At 53.0% G+C, this 20,594-nt stretch overlaps 1 protein-coding gene across 1 annotated transcript; it reads left to right on the forward strand.

Annotated features, from left to right (window-relative positions):
• The first annotated feature begins 3,665 nt into the window (after window positions 1-3,665).
• On the forward strand, window positions 3,666-20,341 carry LOC122902347 (serine/threonine kinase 11 interacting protein). Its single transcript, XM_044241679.1, has 25 exons — window positions 3,666-3,762; window positions 3,932-4,017; window positions 6,444-6,649; window positions 6,844-6,918; window positions 7,200-7,295; window positions 7,690-7,797; window positions 7,920-7,991; window positions 9,102-9,228; window positions 9,456-9,559; window positions 9,689-9,784; window positions 10,016-10,057; window positions 10,240-10,386; window positions 10,585-10,669; window positions 11,436-11,759; window positions 11,921-12,114; window positions 13,313-13,429; window positions 13,531-13,705; window positions 16,183-16,413; window positions 16,508-16,611; window positions 17,625-17,722; window positions 17,817-17,995; window positions 18,216-18,297; window positions 18,508-18,578; window positions 19,075-19,322; window positions 19,947-20,341. Exons 2-25 carry the CDS (start codon window positions 3,957-3,959, stop codon window positions 20,094-20,096), a joined length of 3,192 nt encoding a protein of 1,063 aa, XP_044097614.1. The 5' UTR covers window positions 3,666-3,762; window positions 3,932-3,956; the 3' UTR covers window positions 20,097-20,341.
• Window positions 20,342-20,594: the final 253 nt, after the last annotated feature.

Consider the following 20,594-nt stretch of genomic DNA (forward strand, 5'->3'; position numbering starts at 1 on the left):
TTTCAGCAGAACTGCAAAATTCCCTAGGCTGGGCTTTCTGAGCTGTTGCTGGGTCACTGCGATACTGTTATTTTGTTGCTGCCTTCTCAGGCAGCCATTCTCAGGCCCTGGCTTCTCTCATCCTGAGTTGAGTTTGGCTTCTGCCTTCTGGCTTTCCTTTCGTGTGCCTTGTGTTCAGTCTCTCCTGGAACCAGGCTCTGATGGGCTCGCTTGGTCACGGTCTAACGCAGCGTTCTCATGCCAGACCTCCTGTAATGCTGCTGATTTGTTCCATATGTTTGATTCTGGTAACCGGGCCAATTCCTGGGCAGTCTTTTGTGGCTAGGTCTGGTAGCAGAGCCAAGAGAATCAATGTGTGGAAACTTACATAGTGAGATTGCTGCCTTTGACCACTGGGTCCTGGTGCCGTCTGAACCAGGCACGGGGATGCCGCTCAAGGGCAGACTCCTTAACACAACTCTATTTTTGTAGGTAATATTCACACCTCTTAATTCTTTTCCAATTGCCCTGTCCCCCCGCCCCCCTACTCCATGAAGATACCTAGTTAATGAAACAAGTAGATCATCCAATTTCACCCTCCCTACAACTCAATTTCAGGCGTGAACTTTTCATTTTGGAGGAATCCTTAGGTCTCCATCATCGGATCTGCTGCAGGAGGCTGGGGCACTACAGAAGTGAGGTCCAGATCTAAGATGATGGCTCCTGTCCTAACAATGAGCTGTTATTTCTGTTCCCCTGTGGACAACGGTCTAGAGGTCTGCATGCTCCGAAGGCATCAGAAACAAGCAGGACAGGACTCTGGGGTCTGTATTCTCTTGGTGGCTGACTTTGTCTCTTTTTTTGAAGATTTTTTTATTTATTTGGCAGAGAGAAAGAGAGCACAAGCAGGGGGAGCAGCAGCAGAGGGAGAGGGAGAAGCAGAAAGGGAGAAGGAGAGAAAGAGCACCAGTAGGGGAGCAGGGAGCAGAAGGAGAGAGGCAATTTCAAGCAGACTCCCTCCAAACCTAGCGCGAAGCCCAAGGAGGGGCTGGATCTCAACCCCGAAATCACAACCTGAGGTGAAATCAAGAGTCGGACACTCAACCGACTGAGCCTCCTGGGCGCTTCTGACTCTGTTTTCCTCGTATGAGGACTCTTTCCTCCCTTCCAGAGCTGCACCCCTGCCGCCTAAGCTGGTAACCGGCTTGCCTTTCCTTAACGCCTTTGATCACAAGCATTTTGTAGAGGCTACCCCAGGGAAATTAAAGATGTCATGGGTGCTACCAGTGGCAGCTGCTTTCAATTCACTGCTTTCCTCACACAATTAACTTTGGGAGGTTTTAGTCGTATGCCTGGAAGGTGCAGCTGAGCATTTCCGATTTTAGGACAGCTTATTGTCCTCAAACGACTGAACAACTCATTATTTTTATCATTGAAGTCAACTTATCACGTATAGCAAAAAAAAAAATCCATATAATCATGCTTATTTCTGTATTGTGCTCTACTGATCTAACCATTTTTGTCTACCTCTTTGTCAGTTTCATGCTGTCCCGGTTACTGCTGCTTTCTTTACAGGACATTTTGCTACTGCTAGGGCAAGGACCCTATGACTGCCTCCTACTCCTTTTTTACCCTCAAAATGTTTTGGCTGTGCTCATGTGAGTCTTCCAGAGGAATTTCAGAATCAACTTGTTAAGTTCCAAAATCTCCACATCGGGATTTTGATGGAAATTGCATTAAATTGACATCATCAGAATATCAAATCTTCTAATCAGGAACATGTTGACTTTTCATTTATTTAGGTCATTGTTAATGTCTTTAAAGTTCTCTGGTTTTCTTCATATATTTCTCAAAATGTTCCAGGTATATACTTTTTTTTTTTTTTCTGTTTCAGCCAATGGGAGTTTTTTTGTTGTTGTTTGTTTTTCCATTTCAGATGTTAATTTTTTTAAACAGGTTTTGTCTTAGTCAAGGTTCCCATGGTAGCAATTTACAGAGATATACTCTAAGGCAAAAAAAGGGAGGGGGTTGGAATTCTTTGGAAGCTGGCCAAGGCCTCCTCTGCAGCCTGAGGGCAGAAGGGGGAGTGGGCCTCAGGAGGGGGCCTGGAAACAAGAACTGCTTAGTTTCTCTGTGTTGCTTTTCAGTAGATGTTTTCCTCTCCATCTGTAGTTTTTAGCTTTCTCTGCTGCTCTCTTTGTCCCGCTCCACATTTCTGGGAAGCAAGGCGATATAGAGCAAATCTGGCTACAGGGTCTATGCATGTGAATGGAGCATTTCTCAGCATCTGTGACTGGATCGACTCCTGACACGGATTTCAAAGCTCTGTAAGGTCAGGAATTTGAAAACAAATTGTCTCTTCTCGCCTAAGAGGGTTAGAGTTGGCAGAAATGGTGTGGGAGAACCCTCCCTTCCTAGTTCCAGATGACTGATAAACAGGGACTGACAATCATCACTGCTCTGGGATTAATAATTCAACAAAAATATATTGAGTCCCTACTGCTTTGCTGGTCACCGTGTGCTTCTGCTTACTTCATTTTGGCTCAGATTGCGTAGTATCCCATAAACACTGAACTGTGTGGTTTAGGGACATAAATTGCCATTTCAAATATATTGGCTGTAGAAAATAAGATCCTTCCAATTTTGCAATTTGAGATAAAGATAACTATATTGCCACTCTAAACTGGCATATGATTCATTTTGATTTTTCTCTGTAGAAAAGGCACTTATTCAAAAACAAAAATGAAAACTTTCCTTGAAAATCAAATTCTGCTACAAGACTTTTTTTTTTTTTTTTTTTTTTGGCCTGGTAGAGGGCTTTATTTCACTGCAGGAGTGGGAGGGAGAACCTGGACAGAGGGCAGCAGGCAGGATGGGGGCGGGGACTGACCCTTGGGACAGGGACTGGGATGGGAAAGGGCTGCCACCAGGCCTGCTGGGAAGGAGAAACTACCTTTTTCCTTCCCTAATCTAGCTCAGTACTTGACTTCCTTTTTTTGACTGGGAGCCAGGTTAAAGGTACAATGGGAACTTGGGAGCCAGGAAACTGGCAGTCTTGACTAAACTGGTTACTAATTGAACGACCTTCGCAGGTAACCTAGCCTCTGTGAAACTGCTTTCTCATTTTCAAACCGGCATAACAATCCTTAGATTCAGGGGTTATGGAAGGAAACACAAAAAGCAAAGGCCTGGATACACGTGACACATTACCAATCCCAGTGTGAGTCTGACCTAGCGAAAGAAAAAACAATGAGTTTGGAGGGACATTAGGTAACAGTGTTAGGGTAACTCCAGAGGTGTATCTTGGCAAGCCCCAGCTCTTCCAGCAGACACCAAAAAACTTCACATGGCGAACGCGTTCTCCTTCGTTCGCTTTGGCCGAGTCCTTTCCTCACAGAGAAAACTCCATTTCTCCAAACTGTGCTTCCACGCCCAGTCTGCAAACAAGAAGTCAGGTTTTCCTCTCAGGCCTAGAGGGGCTCTGGAGAGCCGAGCAGGAGACCCACCCTGAGCGAGGCCCATAAATGGGGCGGGAGTGGTGGGGGCAGGGACTGCGGGCTGGAGTCCGGGCCCCAGCGGGCCTGACTGCCGAGGGACCGCCCCATCCGCACCAATCTGTCCCCGCCTCTGTCGAACACGTAAGCACGACTGAGACCGTGGCTTCCGGCAGCTCCGGCGTGCTTTCCGGTTGTCCCGCCTACCCGACTTCCTTCCGGGGCGGGACTTCCTGGTCATTATTGATAGATGCCGGACTGCAGAGCTGGTGGGAGGAGCACACAGAAGGTCAGTGTGGGTGGCCGGACCTTACGCTTCTCGAAAGGGTACCTGGGAGGACGCTCTTCCTCGCCCTGTTTCTTACTTCTTTCTCCCCGCGAGTCCTCGGTTTGCGCGGACGTCCTGGGATTTTGGTACCACCACCCACTTGAGGCTCTTCCGCTTCCTCTTTTCCCAGGCTCCGCCCCCAGCGTCCCGTGGCCATGACGACCGCCCAGCGGGACTCCCTAGTGTGGAGGCTCGCGGGGCTGCTGCGTGATTCCGGTGAGTGGGTACACGGTTGATCTGGGGCTGCGGCAAGGTGGGGGTGCACCCTGCCTTCCAGAGACACTCTCGCCTTAGAAGTCATAGAGTTACAGCTGTTTAAGGTTACGAGGTTTTTGGCGTCAATTTTTATTTTATTTTATTTTTTTTTTTACTTCTCTGAAGTTTATTCTTTGGTGCCCTTGCTTACGGGGTCCTTTGTTTTTGACATTTCAGACCTTAGCCATCCTTCGAGACCCAACTCCAGTACCACTTCCTCAATGCGTTCTCTGATACTCTAAGAGGAAAGGGATCTTTACTTGGCTGTAAATCTCTGGATACCTGGGACTGGCATAATCATTGCTCTAGTGGCAAAACCCTTAGTAGAGTTAAAAGCACGAGATTTGGAGTCAGATGCACTTGGCTTGGAATCCCAACTCTTTCAAACGCGGCAAAGTTGTTTAAGTTTTCTGAGCTTCAGTTTTCCACAGTAGGAATATGGCATAACGATTGTACTTAACTCAAATGGTTGTTGTGGGGGTTAATCTTAACCCGCGTGAAGGGCTTGGGACAATGTTTGCATACTATGTAAGGGCTGAAAACTGGTAGCTATTGTTACTACAGTTTCTTCTTTCAGTTCCTGGGCTCGGTGGAGCCACACTGGTTGTTCAATGTATGGTTGACATTCGTTGTGGTAAAGCAAGCCTTGATTTGAGATCAGACAGAAGTAACAACTTACTGCCATTTATATCAGCTCAATTAGTGTTCTTCTCCAAGCCCCAGTTTCCATCTCTTTAAGGGGTGGTCAGTAGTGCCTCTCTTTAGGAGATTCCGATGAAGTTTAAGTGAGGTTAAAAAGTTGTCTGCCACATACCACCTGATTAATGTTAGCCACTTGCCCGCTGCCTGTACTCGCATTGGTGGTGCCTGTGAAATCTCTCTTTAGAGCGGTTTTACCCTCTGACTTGTTTTATTAACTGTGTACATGTTTTATCTCTTCTATACTAGGAGGCTCTTTGAGGGTGAGAAGAGTCTTTGAACCCTGTCTGCGTCTAGCCTTAGTGTCTAGTATCTGAACATCTTTCATGTGAGGTTGCAGGATTTATCAGTTCATTCAGCACAAATCTGATCTGGTGTTCCAGGGTTAGGGATGATGGGGTATGTGTGTGTGTGACTATAAGAGGTAGCAAGAGATTTTAATGGTGCTGGCATAGTTTTGTATCTTGATTGTGATGTGGTTACAGGAATCCACGCCACTGCCAGACAAGTAGCAGAGAACTATAGGTACAGACTGTTTCAGTTTCCTGACTTTGATATTGTGTCATGTTTACATAAAATGTAAACATTGGGGGAAACTGGGTGGAGAATGTAGGGTACCTTTCTGTAATATTTTTGTAACATGTTTTGACTCTATCCTTGTTTTTTTTAAAAAAAAAAAAGTTAAAAAAATATTTCTCCATGCCTACCTCATAGCTATACTTCTTAGGTGCAGTGATTGATACCAAGGTGATCAAAAGATGTCCTCAAAGATGACAGTCTTATTAGAGAGAGCAATTTTAACATGGAGATGGTGAATAATGCTTCAGTGCTATAACGAGTGGTTCTTTTCTCTGTGACATGCATTTTGGGATGGTTAGAAAATTTCTGTAAGTGTGCATATTACTTTTGTAATCCCAGAGAAGTAAAGATGAAACACATGGGACACTTAGCTGGTTCAGCGGTGAAACACGCAAGTCTTGATCTTGGGGTTGTGGGCTTGAGTCCCACGTTGGGTGCAGAATGTACTTAAAAAAAAAAAAAAAAAGTGAAACACCCAACCAGCTTTTATGTCAAGTGAGTGATTATAGTATAGAAGGGCAGCTGTGTCACGTACTGAGAAGCCTTTCTAGAGGAGGAAGGTCTCAACTGGGCAGAGTGGAAGGGAATGTGTCAGAAAATGAGGAATCTGTAAACCCAGCCTACTGTATTCCCAGCACCTTGAATAGACCAGACGGTGAAAGAAAATTTGAAAAAGTTGGTTGGCTGTAGCAAACACAAACTCCTGTCATCAGACTGAAGAGTTAGGATTTTTGTGAAGCTGGAGGTGAGCTGTGGAAGACTGTTGAGCAAGGAGGAGAGAGAATGACCCCAGCAATAGGAGCTCTACAATATGGATTGGAGTGGGTGTATCCCAGGGTCACAGAGTCTCAGAATAAAGGGAAAGACTCCTTTGTTGGGGTGCCTGGGTGGCTCAGTGGGTTAAAGCCTCTGCCTTCAGCTTAGGTCATGATCTCAGGGTCCTGGGATCGAGCCCTACATCGGGCTCTCTGCTCGGCGGGGAGTCTGCTTCCTTCTGTCTCTCTGCCTACTTGTGATCTCTGTCTGTCAAATAAATAAATAAAATCTTTAAAAAAAAAAAAAAGACCCCTTTATCATGTTCTCCTTATTGTCTGCGCCTTTCCCTGCAGGTGACGTGGTCTTGTCCGGCTGTTCCACCCTGAGCTTGTTGACCGCCACCCTGCAACAGCTGAACCATGTATTCGAGCTGCATCTGGGGCCATGGGGCCCTGGCCAGACAGGCTTTGTGGCTCTGCCCTCTCACCCCGCCGACTCCCCTGTCATCCTCCAGCTTCAGTTCCTCTTTGATGTGCTGCAGAAAACTCTTTCCCTTAAGGTCCTACAGTGGGAACAGTGTAGGGTGTGGGAAGAGCCCAAGAGCTGGGGGCGGGGAGGGGCAGGGGCAGGGGCACGAGAAGTCTGCAGGGCCCAGATCAAGAAGGTGTGAGAACTGTGTGTGGCTGTGTGAGGGTGGAGAGACCAAGGAAAGGAGGTGTGTGGCCTCGGTGACATGAGGTTTTTTTCTTTTAGCTGGTCCACATTCCTGGTTCTTCCCTCCCTGGGCCCATCAAGATTTTTCCCTTCAAGTCCCTTCGGCAGCTGGAGGTATGGAGTATTGGAGGATGCCGGCATGCAAAGCCCTGTTTGAGACAATGTTTTGGGAATGGGAAGAAGGGCCCCCCTTTGGTGGGTGGGCCAGGCCTGAGTGTGTTCACTACTCTGCAGTAACACAGCATCTTTTCTTTCATTTAATACTGCCTTCAACCATGGTTGGCTTTGTCATCTTTTCCCTCCCCGTAAAAGGAGGAAGTGAGGTGAAGCCTCTGTCTTTTGTGAAATTCTGTCTGTCTCCCTCTCTCTCTCCTCTCTCCCTCCCTTCCCCTCAGCTCCGAGGTGTTCCTCTTCATTGCCTCCGTGGCCTCTGTGGCATCTACTCCCAGCTAGAGACCCTGATTTGCAGCAGGAGCATCCAGGCCTTGGAGGTAAGGAGGATAAGGGCTGGGCCCAGATCCCTGTTCTTAGGGACGACATAGAGGACCACACTCTGCTGTTCCCTCTGTAGGGAACATTCCCTCTGCAGCCTTCCCTGCTTCCCATGTCCCTTTGGACAGTGTTCTTGCCCCCTCTGTGGTGCTGCCGGAGTGCTGTGTTCCTGTCTGTATGTTTATGGTCACACTTATCATCTTATATTCAGTATTCTCGTGTCCATCTCCCCATTCTCCCCACAACAGACTCCTGAGGGCAGGTCCCTGGGTTTGCTTTCAGTCTGTCTCTGCAGGCCAAGTTTAGTATGTAAAGAATGAATGAATGGCTGGGGGACAATGGCTTGGAATGGGGAGGAGGGGACAGTGGAGGTAATGGAGCACCCTATCTCAGGAGCTCCTCTCCGCCTGCGGTGGTGACCTGTGCTCTGCCCTGCCCTGGTTGGCTCTGCTGTCTGCCAACTTCAGCTACAATGCACTGACTTCCTTAGACAGCTCCCTGGTGAGTGCCTCAGAGGGAAGGGGGTTTGGGGAAAGACAGAGGAGGCCCTTAGTGGGGAGGGCCAGCTGGCTACCTGGAGGTATCTGATTGTCTGCTGCCCACCCTCCCCCCACCCACCCCAGCGTCTCTTGTCAGCTCTGCGCTTCCTGAATCTGAGCCACAATCAAGTCCAGGACTGTGAGGGCTTCCTGATGGTGAGTGTGAGTAGGCTGCTTGGGGCTGGCCCTGGGGCTCTGATCATTCCACTCTGAACATCTCTCCTGGACCTGGTTTTGCTCCCACCTTACTCCCCTCCCTCACCCTCTCCCAGGTGGGGCTACATCCTGGAAGCCATTCTCCTTGGGGACTCAGGCGGGAGCATAAGAGAAGCCAGCATTCAAATCTCAACTCCTAATCCTTGGGTGATTTGGGGCAAACTAAACTGGGGCCCTCTTAACTTGTCAAGCAGGAATCCTAGCTAGGAGTACCTGCTCTTGTAGTATTAGAGCGGTCCTGGAGATTGTGTCACGTTACTTAGCCCGGCGTCTAGCTCAGGAAAGGTAGCTTGGGGATGATGGTGAGGAACCTTCTCCCAGGTCTCACTCTCAGAGAAAAAGCTGGACAGCAGTTATTGTGGTGAGAACAGATTTTAGTCACACGCTAGTGCGGTAGTAATAAGGCATCAGGGTATATAATCAGTAGTAAAACCGTTTTAATTTGTAACAGACTTTAGGGTGAATGAATCTCAGATTCGATTTGTGCAGAGATTGCTGGATGTTTTAAAGGCAGAGTGAGGGAGTGGGCGTGAGAAGGCAGGGGCTTAAGCAGGTTCTCTCCTTCACGGAACTACTCCGTTTTCTCTGGAGTCAAGGAAGTGGAAATTTACAAAAAGCAGGAAGGGGGTGTTGGTCCATATGAAATCCATCTGGGTTTGCTAACTGGCGCTTTCCAGAGTTAGCCTCCTACCTTCCTACAGAGGCTGGGAGACAGGGGCTCTGTCTTCAGCTGTTGACTGAAACAAACTGAATTCTCCTGGCAGCCTGGGTTATTGTAGGGGGGAAGGTAAGGGGCTGGAGTTGTCCTCCCAAGGATATGATCCTGAGCTATTAGGAACTATTCTAGGATTTGTTTAACTCTGTTGACTTTGGGGGGCTGGAGGATGGGATGAACTCATTTGTGCAGGGAGTATGTAGTCTTTTTGGACCAAAGTTGAAAAGGCCTACTTGAAAAGAAGGCTACTTTTTAGGCCTACTTGAAAAGAAGGCTCAGAGAAGCCCGGCTCGAGTCTGGTCAAGGAGAAAATCTTTGTCACCACCCCCTCTCAGGACTTGTCTGAGCTCTACCACCTGGACATCTCCTATAACCACCTGCATTTGGTGCCAAGAATGGGACCCTCGAGTGCTGCTCTGGGGACCCTGATACTTCGAGGCAATGAGCTCCGGAGCCTGCAGGGTGAGGGGGTAGTTTGGGGAAGGAGGTGGGGGGCCGGGGAGTAGGAGAGGGTGGGGCGAGTGTGAAGGGGTAGAGGGGCAGTGTGAGACTCAGCCTAGGACCCTCATGCCTCCAGAGCCTCAGGTGGGCTTGCGGGTAGGTCTGAGGTGCCCTGGCTGGTCTTTCTGCTCTATCCTCCATCAGCACAGCCCCCCTCCCATGCCCTTACCTGCTCGCCTTCACCCTAGGCCTGGAGCAGCTGAGGAGCTTGCGGCACCTGGATGTGGCGTACAACCTTCTGGAAGGCCACAGGGAGCTGACGCCTCTGTGGCTGCTGGCTGAGCTCCGCAAGGTGCGTCCTGAACGCTTCCAGGACCTTCTGGGACCTGGGAGCCAGCTTGGGACCTCTCCCTGCCTCCCAGGCTGATTTGGTGAGTGCCCTTCCTCACGGCCCATCTCAGTCTCCCCTTCTGCCCTTCAGCTCTACCTGGAGGGGAACCCTCTGTGGTTTCACCCCGCGCATCGAGTGGCCACTGCCCAGTACTTGTCACCCCGCGCCAGGGACGCTGCGGCCGGCGTGAGCTGTCTTCTCCTGTTTGCTCTGCCTTCCTTGTGCTGCCTGTCCTGCCTCCTGTCCCCTCCTCCGCCCCCCCCCACCCCAGCCCTGGGGGAGGGACCACAGCCCAGGACCCCCTGCTTGTTCAGCTGCTCCCTCCCGCTGGTCCCTGTGGGGCAGGGAGGGCCCCCCTGGGTGGGCGGGCAGGTACTCGGCCACCAACTCGGCCCCTTCCCTTTTATCTTTGCCCAGTTCCTTCTTGATGGGAAAGTCTTGTCATTGACTGACTTGCAGGTTAGTGTGCTGGGAGCACCAGGAGTAGGCCATCCAGGACCGATTTGGGAGGACATGACGGGGTGTGAGGGTGGGGGTCTCTCCGGGTAGCTACAGAGTAGGGCCCCTCCCTCAGCTAGCCTGGTGGGCAGAGGTGCAGCTCCGGCTCCAGCCCTGCTCTCCTTCCTGTTGTCGCTTGCCAGACCTCTACCTCTTCGGGGCTTGGCTCCTCTGCCCCACCTGTGCCCTGGTCAGCGGGGAGTACTGTCGAAACCTCAGGTGGCCCTGACTTGAGTGACAGCATCTCCTCAGGGGGTGTGGTAGCCCAGCATCTGCCCCGGAAGGTTAAGGTAAACAGTGTCCTGGACCCCCTTGTGCCTGGGCTCAGGTCCCTTTTTGGGGGCTCTGGGTTGTGGATGGGCTGGGAATAGAAAGGCCTCATCCTTGCTTGTGGGTGGGGCTTTCTGAGTAAAGTTGGGTATGTGGCCACAGACAGCAGGGCGGGGGACCCAGTTCTCCTAGACCATCTGTCCTGCGTCCGCCTTCAGAGCCGAGTCCGTGTGAGGCGAGCAAGCATCTCGGAACCCAGTGATACCGACGCAGAGCCCCGGACTCTGGACCCCTCCCCGGCTGGTAAGTCACTGGCAGCCCCAGCTGTCCTTGCCCTACTCATGTCTTTTTTTTTTTTTTAGATTTGATTTATTTGGCAGAGAGAGATACAGCAAGAGAGGGAACACAAGCAGGGGGAGTGGGAGTAGGAGAGGGAGAAGCAGACTTCCTGGTGAGTGGGGAGCTTAATGTAGGGGGCTCGATCCTAGGACCCCAGGATCATGTTCTGAGTGGAAGGCAGACACTTAAGGACAGAGCCACCCAGGCGCCCTGCCCTAGTCTTGTCTTAAGGCTCCCGCCCCAGTCTGCTGGGTCGGAGGGATTGTTTGAGCTGGAGCAGAGCATTGCAGAGGGTCTCTTAGGCTTTCCTCCTTCTTTCTAGTTTAAGGAAAAAAGAGACCCTGGGCAGCATTTTCCAAAGTGTTATTCCAGGAACTTGAATTGTATGGGATGTAGAAAGGTCACTTGCTGAAAAGGTTGCATGGGAAAGGCTGGGCTGACCAGAGTTAGTAGGCGTCCTCCCTGCAGGATACCTCAGGACCTCCAGCACACTCCCCAACAGCGTATGCTGTGTGCTTCTGACTTGCCCATGAGCACAGGGCTCCATAGGACACGCTTTGGGACGTGGTGCTGAGGGGAAGCCTTGAGCCTCCCTCTGATCCCCAGCCCCCATCACATCACACGTCCTCTGACTTCACCCCAAGGAGCAGTTGCAGAAGAAGCTGGGGTCGTTGGGGGGTCGTGGTGAGGGCGCAGGCTCGCTAAGCGGTGCACCCCACCACCGGCCCAGGGCGGTTTGTGCAGCAGCATCGGGAACTCGAACTCATGAACAGCTTCCGGGAACGGTTTGGCTGTGACTGGCTGCAGTATAGGAATCACCTGGAGACCTCCGGTACCCCTGTTCTGGCTACCCCCAGCACCCCTGCCCTCAGCACACTGCCCCTGAGCCCAGGGTCTGTGCCTGGCCCTCCGCCCCCAGAGAAGGAGTCACCGCAGGAAATGGCAGAGGTCAGGTTCCTGCCGGAGCCCCGGGAGGAAGAGGAGGTGGAGGAGCAGGAAAAAGAGGAAGAAGGAGAGGAGGAAGAGGAGGAGCAGGAGGAGGGCGAAGTGGAAGGTGAGCAGTGAGCGCTCATTCAGCGCCCGGGCCCCGTGCTGCTGGGTGTGTCTGGGAGAGCTGGGCAAACCCGGACTCGGGGTGGCTGACCCCTTCTGGATGGGTGGAGTCGGGGATACCTCTCTGCTTCTTACAGGGTTGTTCTCCTGGTCTCTCCTCAGCCGAACTGTGTCGCCCCATGTTGGTGTGTCCCTTGGAGGGGCCCCAGGGCGTGCGCGGTAGGGAGTGCTTTCTCCGGGTCACTTCCGGCCACCTGTTTGAGGTGGAGCTCCAAGCTGCTCGGACCCTGGCTCGGCTGGAGCTCCAGAGCCTAGAGGCAGCCGAGGTGGAGCCCGAGAGCGAGGCAGCACTCGAGGTGAGCGCCAGCACTGGGGGGTCCTGGAAGCGGGGCTGGGCTTGTCGTTGGAGCCCCCTCGGCAGACAGCTCTTGGGTGCCGGGCGCTGGGTTGCGAGTTTCCCACAGTGTCTGGCTGGCACTTGGAGCAGAGCAGGGGAGCCGCGGGGGGCGAAGGCGAGGTCCCAGACGGTTTGGAAGGCTGGGCTGAGGAGCGGGGCTGCTGAGCTAGTGTGGGTGTGAGCTAGAGCGTTTCCGAGACATCCAGAGCTGCGGTTTCCAGATCTCTCTCATCTCCTCCCTCCTTTTTTTTAAAAAAACTCTTTTATTTCTGCTCTTTTTTTTTTTTTTTTTTTGAATTTTGACTGTGTTATGTTAGTCACCATACAGTACCTCATTAGTTTTTGATGCAGTGTTCCAGGGTTCATTGTTTATGCACCACACCCAGGGCTCCATGCAATCCGTGGCCTCCTTCATACCTGCCACCAGGCTGACCCAGCCCCCACCCCCTCAAAAACCCTCGGTTTGTTTCTCGGAGTCCACAGTCTCTCTTGGTTCATCTCCCCCTCTGATTTCCCCCAATTCACTTTTCTGTTACTTCTCCCAGTGTCCTCCGTGTTATTCCTTATTCTCCACAAGTAAGTGAAACCATATGATAATTGACCCTCTCTGCTTGACTTATTTCACTCAGCATAATCTCTTCCAGTCCTGTCCATGTTGATATAAAAGTTGGGTATTCATCCTTTCTGAGGGTTGCGTAATACTCCATTGTATATATGGACCACATCTTCTTTATCCATTCATCCGCGGAAGGGCATCTCAGCTCTTTCCACAGTTTGGCCATTGTCAACATTTCTGCTGTGAACCCTGGGGTACAGATGGCCCTTCTTTTCATTACATCTGTATTTTTGGGGTAAATGCCCAGTAGTGCAATTGCTGGGTCATAGGGAAGCTCTGTTTTTAATTTTTTGAGGAATCTCCACACTGTTTTCCAAAGTGTCTGCACCAGCTTGCATTCCCATCGACAGTATAAGAGGGTTCCCGTTTCTCCACATCCTCTCCAACATTTGTTTTTTTCCTGCCTTGTTAATTTTTGCCATTCTAACTGGTGTAAGGTGGTATCTCAACGTAGTTTTGATTTCAATTTCCCTGATGGCTAGTGATGAACATTTTTTCCCTCCCTCCTTTTTTTCTACCCGGTTCCCCACTTTGTGCACAGGGCTCAGATCCGCTCCCCAGGGCCCCTGTCCTTGCTCTGCGTTTCTCGTACATTTGCCGTGACCGGCAGCTGCGTCGCTATGTGGTGCTAGAGCCCGATGCCCATGCAGCTCTCCAGGTAACGGGGCCTAGAGTGAGGCTCACGGGACTGGGGGGGGCCTGAAAGGCGGAGGGCCAGGGTCCACTGCTCACAGCTGCTTCTGGCCCACCCTGTTTCAGGAGCTGCTTGCTGTGCTGACCCCAGCAGCCACCGCGGCTCAGCGTGAGCTTGGGGAAGTGAGAGACCTGCTGGGGGGCAGACTCCAGTGTCTACGCTGTGGCCATGAGTTCAAGCCAGAGGAGCCCAGGTTGTTAGACAGTGAGGAAGGCTGGAGGCCTCTGTTCCAAAAGACAGGTACACGTCTTACCCTTGACCTTCCTGCGCATGGGACTCCTACCATTTCAGAGATATTGGCTTTGAGGGAGGGAATATAAAGCGGGAACCCAGGGAAGGAAGAGGTGGGGACCAGCTCTTCTGTCTGGAAGGAAAATAAAACTGTCTGGTACATTTACCCCTCCAAAAAAAAGACAAGGAGCAAAAGAAATTAGATCCTCTTTTTTTGCTCTTTAAAAGTCAGGAAATACAATCTCTGTAATTCTTGAAACATACTCATTATTTTTTCATAACTTGCAGGCTTTTTCTGCTTTTTTGGCTAATACTTGGAAACTCCATAAAAGCTGCTTAACCCTCACTGCAGTACTGGGTGTAGTGCTGTCCTCTGAGCATGGTTGGCTGTTGAGTAAGGTGCTTTGTGAGTTGGCTGAGGTTGTCCTGCCTTGACTGACCTTATGAGCTACTTGAGATCAAGTGGTGCCTCATGGGATTTCTTCACACCCTGTTCTATATTTTTTCCATTGCAGATCAGTCAGAATTTTTTTACAGATTTTTAAAAATCTTAAAAATTTTTTTTCTTTAAGGATTTTAAGAGGAAAAGAGATATCCTTGATAGCATTTGTGTTGAAATGCATAACTTTTAAAAAAATATGTATCTGTCAATCATTCGATCCATAGATAGATACAGAGAGGGGGAGAGAGAGCATAAGCAGGGGGAGCGGCAGGCAGAGGGAGAGGGAGAAGCAGGCTCTCTGCCAAGCAGGGAGCCCAGTGCGGAACTCAATCCCAGGACCCTGGGATCATGACTTGAGCTGAAGGCAGATGTTTAACCGACTGAGCCACCCAGGCAACCCGAAATGCATAACTTTTATTAGCCACTTTGTCTTCCTGGCAGCAGCTAGAACAGGAGTTTAAAATTTATTGAGAAAATGGACCCTTCACTGTCCCCCACCCTGAACCTCCCCAGAGGTCCAGAAACACAATGTATGCAGTGGAAATAGCCTCGTCCTCTTTGAGACCTTTTTGTGCTGTGCAGGGTTATATGGCCCCTGGGGTCCCTTCGTTGGGTCATTAAATTGGACATTGCTGAATGCTATGTTCTCCTTTTATTTGAGCCTTGGTTACCTTATCTGGAGCAAGAAGAGCGTGAACTCATCCTCTGTGCTGTTAGATTTAAATGTCACAGGAAGATACCAGGTACAGTGTCAGGCACAAATCAGAGGTTCTGTGTAAATGGCAGCTGCTGCTGCTCCAGCCTCAGCCACACGGTCTTGGACAGGGTGTGTCAGGATTCTTGTTTTATCTTGAGAGAGAGAGAACACAAGCAGGGGGAGCGGCAGGCAGAGGGAGAAGCCACATCCCCGCTGACTCCGTCCCAGGACGGTGGAATCATGACATGAGCTGCAGGCAGATGGTTAGCTGCCCAGGCACCCAATTCTTTTTTTTTTTTTTTTTTTTTTTTTTAAAGAGTTTACTTATTTGAGAGAGTGCATCAGTCTCATGAGTGGGGAAAGGAACAGAGGGAGAGGGACAGCTAGACTCCCTGCTGAGCGTGGAGCCTGGCAAGGGCCTCATCCCAGGACCCTGGGATCATGACCTGAGCTGAAGGCAGAGGCTTTAACACTGAGCCTCCCACGTACCTCAAGGGAGTATTGATTCCACTGTCAAAGGGTCCAGCATATGCCCACGACAGCTGCTCAGAGAATGTTTCCTCTCTCACTGCCGATCCCTGACTTGGATTCTTTTTTTCTTCTTAATTTTATTTATTTATTTGACAGACAGAGATGACAAGTAGGCAGAGAGGCAGGCAGAAGAGAGGAGAAAGCAGGCTCCCCGCTGAGCAGAGAGCCCAATGTGGGGCTCCATCCCAGGACCCTGGGATCATGACCTGAGCCGTAGGCAGAGGCTTAACCCACTGAGCCACCCAGGCACCCCCCTGACCTGGATTTTTTACCTGATCCCATCACCCATCCTGACAACCCTATAGGACAGGCACTGTCTGCGCTCCCTGTTATAGAGGAGGAACCAGGCTCAGAGAGCTTAGGTGGCTTGGGATTGCTTAGATCACAGCCGTTAAGTGACGGAGCCTGGAATTGGACCCATACCTGGCACCCTGCCTTCCTGATCTGTTGATTTGGGGCTTTTAGACGAGGCTGGTGGAGCTTCAGAGCACATGATAGCCTGAGGCTGTGGAAGGGGGCCAGGGCAGGGTCTGGCTGAGTTTGATCCTCTCTGGGAAAGCCTAAAATAAGAAGGGGGGTATAGTTTGAGGTGACTGTGGGCCCTGGGTCTGGGTTTGCTCCTCCCTCACTGGGATGGAGAGCAATTGGTGAACTGGCCTGCCTAGGAAGTGGAGGGGGCCTGTTGGGAATGGTGGGGAGCCTAGGAAACTAGGGATGTTGGCCAAGGTGAGTCCAAGAGGGGGTGGGAAACATGACAGAGTGCGGGATTGTGGTGCTGTGTGTGGGGCTTCACAGGGACTGTGCTCATCCTTCCAGAATCCCCTGCTGTGTGTCCAAACTGTGGTAGTGATCATGTGGTTCTCCTGGCTCGGTCCCTGGGAATCAATGACAGGGAGCACAGACAAGACGAACGATCACCAGCTACCTTGCAGACGGCCAGCCCTGTCTGTGACTCTCCTGACCACAGTGACCACAGCAGCAGGGCTGACGGGACCCCGTCGCAAACGGTGGTCTCCCGAGAGCGCCACAGTTGGAGCCTCAGTCCCCGTGAGTAGCGGGGAAACAGGACCAAGGTGGTTTAGGGAGGCGGGAGAGCGCGGTGGTAGCCTGGGCAGGCTAATGGCCCCCTGCTTGCCCCCAGCCCCTGAGCGCCGTGGCCTCCGCTCTGTGGACCACCGACTCCGGCTCTTCCTAGATGTTGAGGTGTTCGCCGATACCCAGGAGGAGTTCCAGTGCTGCCTCAAGGTCTGTGCCAGCCCGGCGCTGCCCTGTGTTCCTCCTCTGGCCAGTGACGGGGGGCTGCTGTGTACCCCGCAGACGACGGTGTCTGCACAGGGGCTCTGAAAGCTCTGGGTCAGGTGCCCAGTTGCAGCTCCTGCAGTCACTTGCAGTGTGGCTGTGGACACGGTCCTGGACAGTGACCTGTCGTTGGCACTCTGCTTCGGGGATGGCGATGCCTACCTCGTAGAGTGTGCTAGCATCAGTGAGCTCCGGGGTCTGGAAGCTGCCCAGCCCGCAACCTGACTCACGTGGGGCCTTCTGTCACTACTACAAGGACCTGGTGTTATCGGTCCCTCTGCGAGCACCTGGCATTGGCAAGACACTAGGGTTTAGAGTAAAGCAGTCTTGCCATCTGTCTTATATTTTGGTGTGAGAAACCCGATGATCATGAGCTAGGAAAGTGCTAGAATCAGGCTGAGGCATCAGATTCAGTTGGAGTGATGGGGCCTCTGCTTCTCCGGGAGCCAATCTAAGATCTAATCCAGGTCTTGAAGGATGAGTTCTCCGGGAGTGGGGGTGTGATGTGGGGAAAGGAAGCAGCACCTGTGTCAGGGTCCTAAAGGAGGGGCAGCTAGTGGGGAAAAATTGTTGCCTTTGGGGCGACAGGGGGTGGGGTCGGGAGGGGGCAGGGACCCTGAGGGGCAGGCAGGGGTCTGTTCCCGGGTAGCCTCAAGTGTCTGCCAGGGAGCTTGGACTTGATCCCAAGGGCCGCAGGAGCCCCGGAGGCAGGGGAGCAGCCGTTGGTTTTGTTCTCCCCGAGTCCTGCCAGGAGTCTGGCTGAGTGTGGAGGCCAGGTCAGAGGGAGTGCGATGCCAGGCAGGGAAACCCCTTGAGCCCGCCTGCAGGCCAGGGTGCAGGGGGGTGGCGGGCGAGGCTGGATGTGTGAGTAGTGGGGAGGGTCAGCGGTAGTGACTCTGTGCTCAGCCTGGCAGCTGCCTCCCTTGTCCCCTTTCTCATTGCCTTCCTCTTCCCCTTAGGTGCCACTGGTGTTGGCAGGCCACACTGGGGAGTCTGTGTGTCTTGTGGTGGTGTCTGACCTCAGGCTCTATGTGTTGAAGGTGACTGGGGAGATATGGTGAGCAAGTGGGGCCGCCAGGGACGGGGCAGGGCTCCCGCTGGGTGTCCCGCCACTCACTTTTTGCCGCTGCTCTGGCTCTCCCTCCCTACAGCGGGCCTCCAGCTAGCTGGCTGCAGCCAGCCCTGGCCGTTCCTTTGCACGACCTGAGCGGCATCGAGCTGGGGCTGGCAGGACAGAGTCTGCGGCTGGAGTGGGCTGCTGGGGCAGGTAGCTGTGTCCTGCTGCCCCGAGATGCCAAGCGTTGCCGGGCCTTTCTAGATGAACTCACTGGTGAGAGAGGGAAGAGGGAGGGGAGTGGTGGGGAGGGCGAGTGGGGGCCGAGGGGTCACAGCTGCCCACGTTTCAAGGCCACGGTGGAGATGGACAGGTAGCGGGACTCATCCCCTATAGAGGTTTCTGGAATCTAGAAGTTGAAATCAGGAAGGTGGAGAGGTTGGGATGGAAGAGCTGGAGTCTCTGAGGTTCCCTGTCCCTGGCTGGCTCCGTCCAGATGTCTTACAGGCTCTGCCCCCTAGCTGGAGGAGCAGTGTCCGTGCCACGGAGGAGGAGGTGACCCCGAAGCACCGCCTCTGGTGAGTGGGTAGAAGATTGAGGCCATGGTTGGTGCCCAGACAGCCGCTCTAGGAGCCGGGGGCCCCCTCCACAAGCACCCACTGGGGTTGGGCCCTGAGCCTCTGGGCCTGCCTGTGGTCATGCTCCCGCCTCCTGACCCCGCCTGGGTTCGTCCCCCCTGTTCCTCTCAGTATTTCCTACCCCCGGGCTGACCACTCCTTGTCCCTCAGGCCGTTGCTGGAGACAGACCCTTCCTCTGAGCCTCCCCTGTTCTTCTACCTTCAGGTGTTCCTGGTTGAAGGTGAGGCTTCTCTCTTCTGTCTTGCCTCAGGCCCCTGGATAGGCGCCCGCATTGTGCCTCTGTGCCCTTGTAGTATTTTCAGTTTCTGGAATCTGGACTTCTTTCACAGGCACACCCAAATGACAGCCTCGGTCTTCAGGCCTCTCTGAGTGGGGTGACAGGTTTCCTGAGCCCTCAGAGATGTTTGCTTTGAGGTTAGGCTTTCTGTGAGGTGGAGCAGATGGGCTGGGTCTGCTCATCCTGTCAGAGGAGCGCACGGATTTTCCTGGCGGGCTGGGTGTGGGGCAGGTTCCTTCTGTCTTTGGCCTCAGGGGTTTTGGAGTCTAGAGATGCCAGGAGTTGGACAAAAAGGAGAGCTGGCCTCCAGGGGCTGCTCCGTGACCACCTTGGCATGATGTGGTTCATCGCTCTAGAGTGGCACCAGGAGGCCGCCCTGGGGATCTGGGCTCCTCTGTGGCTTTCCACTCTGGGTCTCACCCTATCTCTTTCCCTCCAGGCCCTGCCACCTGCCCAGTGTCCCTGTTGATGACTCTGTCCACCCTGTACCTGTTAGAGGAAGACCTTGCAGGCTCCCCGGTGGAGCCCGCTCTTTCGGCAGCATCTGGTGAAGCCTCTGAGACGTCCCTGCCCTTGGGGCCGGGCCCCTCTGTGCGTGTCAGGGAGCAGTGGCCCCTCAGCAGCTTGAGCTCTGTGCTGCTCTATCGCAGCGCCCCAGGGGACCTGCGGCTGGTTTTCTACGATGAGGTGTGTGCGCACATGAGAGAGGGAGAGGGAGAGGCAGGGGCTGGGGTGGAATTGCGATGGGCCCTTGTGGTGGAGGGCGCACAAAGAAGTGGGGTGAGTAGCTGGGGGGCTCGCTGGGTTTGGAGGAGCAGCAGGCAGAGAGGGCAGCTGCTGTGGGCAGTGGAAGCCTGAGGACCTGGAGCCCAGCCTGTGTCAGGGGGAGGCCTTCAGTAACGCATCGGCTGCTGCTTGGTGTTCGCATGTGAAGGGGCCCCAGGTGCCAGCCCTTTGCTCTTCCTAGACTCCGTGGGACGAGGTTCTGTCCTTAGGCCTGTTACAGATGGGGAAACTGAGGCTTGGGGGCATTAACCAGTTTGTCTGGGTCACAAGTGGTCGATCAGGAATCAAACTCCAACCAGTTTCTTGGAGTTCAGACCGTACATTCTGGAAAAGAGGGTGAATTAAAGAAACAAGACAGTACACATGGAAGCCTCTGTGTGGGGGCCTTCAGTAAGTGTTCTGCTTAAAAAGCCCGAAGTCTGAGTCTTCTGTGGAAGACACAGGCCTGGGGCAGGAGCAGGCCTTGAGGCAGGGAGGGGCGGCAGATCCTCCACGAGTCTCCCCTCACTACCACTTGCTTTCCAGGTGTCCCGGCTGGAGAGTTTTTGGGCCCTTCGTGTTGTGTGTCCAGAGCAGCTGACGGCCCTGCTGGCCTGGATCCGGGAGCCCTGGGAGGAGCTATTTTCCATCGGACTCCGGACAGTGACCCAAGAGACTCTGGATCTCGATCGGTGAGGCTTCCCTGCCAAGCCCGCCCCGGCCTTGGAGCCCTGGCTGCTGAAGCTCTCTGTCCCGAGTCTGGCTGCCAACTTCTCCAGCCGTGGGCGCTCGTCAGTGAGGCCCCAGACGGCCCACAGCTCAAGACGCGGTGAGAGAAGTCGCCTGGCCTGGTCTAGCCCAAGGGGACAGGCTACATGGGCAGTAGGAATGTTTCTCCTGCACTTTTTCTCAGGTATCAATAAAATGGTTTCCCTTCCAGATGCCATGGGGAGTGTTTCCGTGTGTCAGTCAGGTGGTCTGCTCTCCACTTCTCACAGAAACCGCCCTGCCCACAGCTCTCCCTCAGTGGATAGCCCAAGCCTTATCAGTCCCGTGAGGCCGCATCTCCAGACCCCCTCTGCCCCAGGCAATGGGAGCAAATGGGATCCCTGAACCATGGGCCCCAGGCCTCAGCCAGCCATGCCTGTTACGGGGACCTGACGTGGGAATCACTGCGGGACAAACGGCTGGGCC

The sequence above is a fragment of the Neovison vison genome, chromosome 3 (genome assembly GCF_020171115.1).
Source record: "Neovison vison isolate M4711 chromosome 3, ASM_NN_V1, whole genome shotgun sequence".
Lineage (NCBI taxonomy): Eukaryota > Metazoa > Chordata > Mammalia > Carnivora > Mustelidae > Neogale > Neogale vison.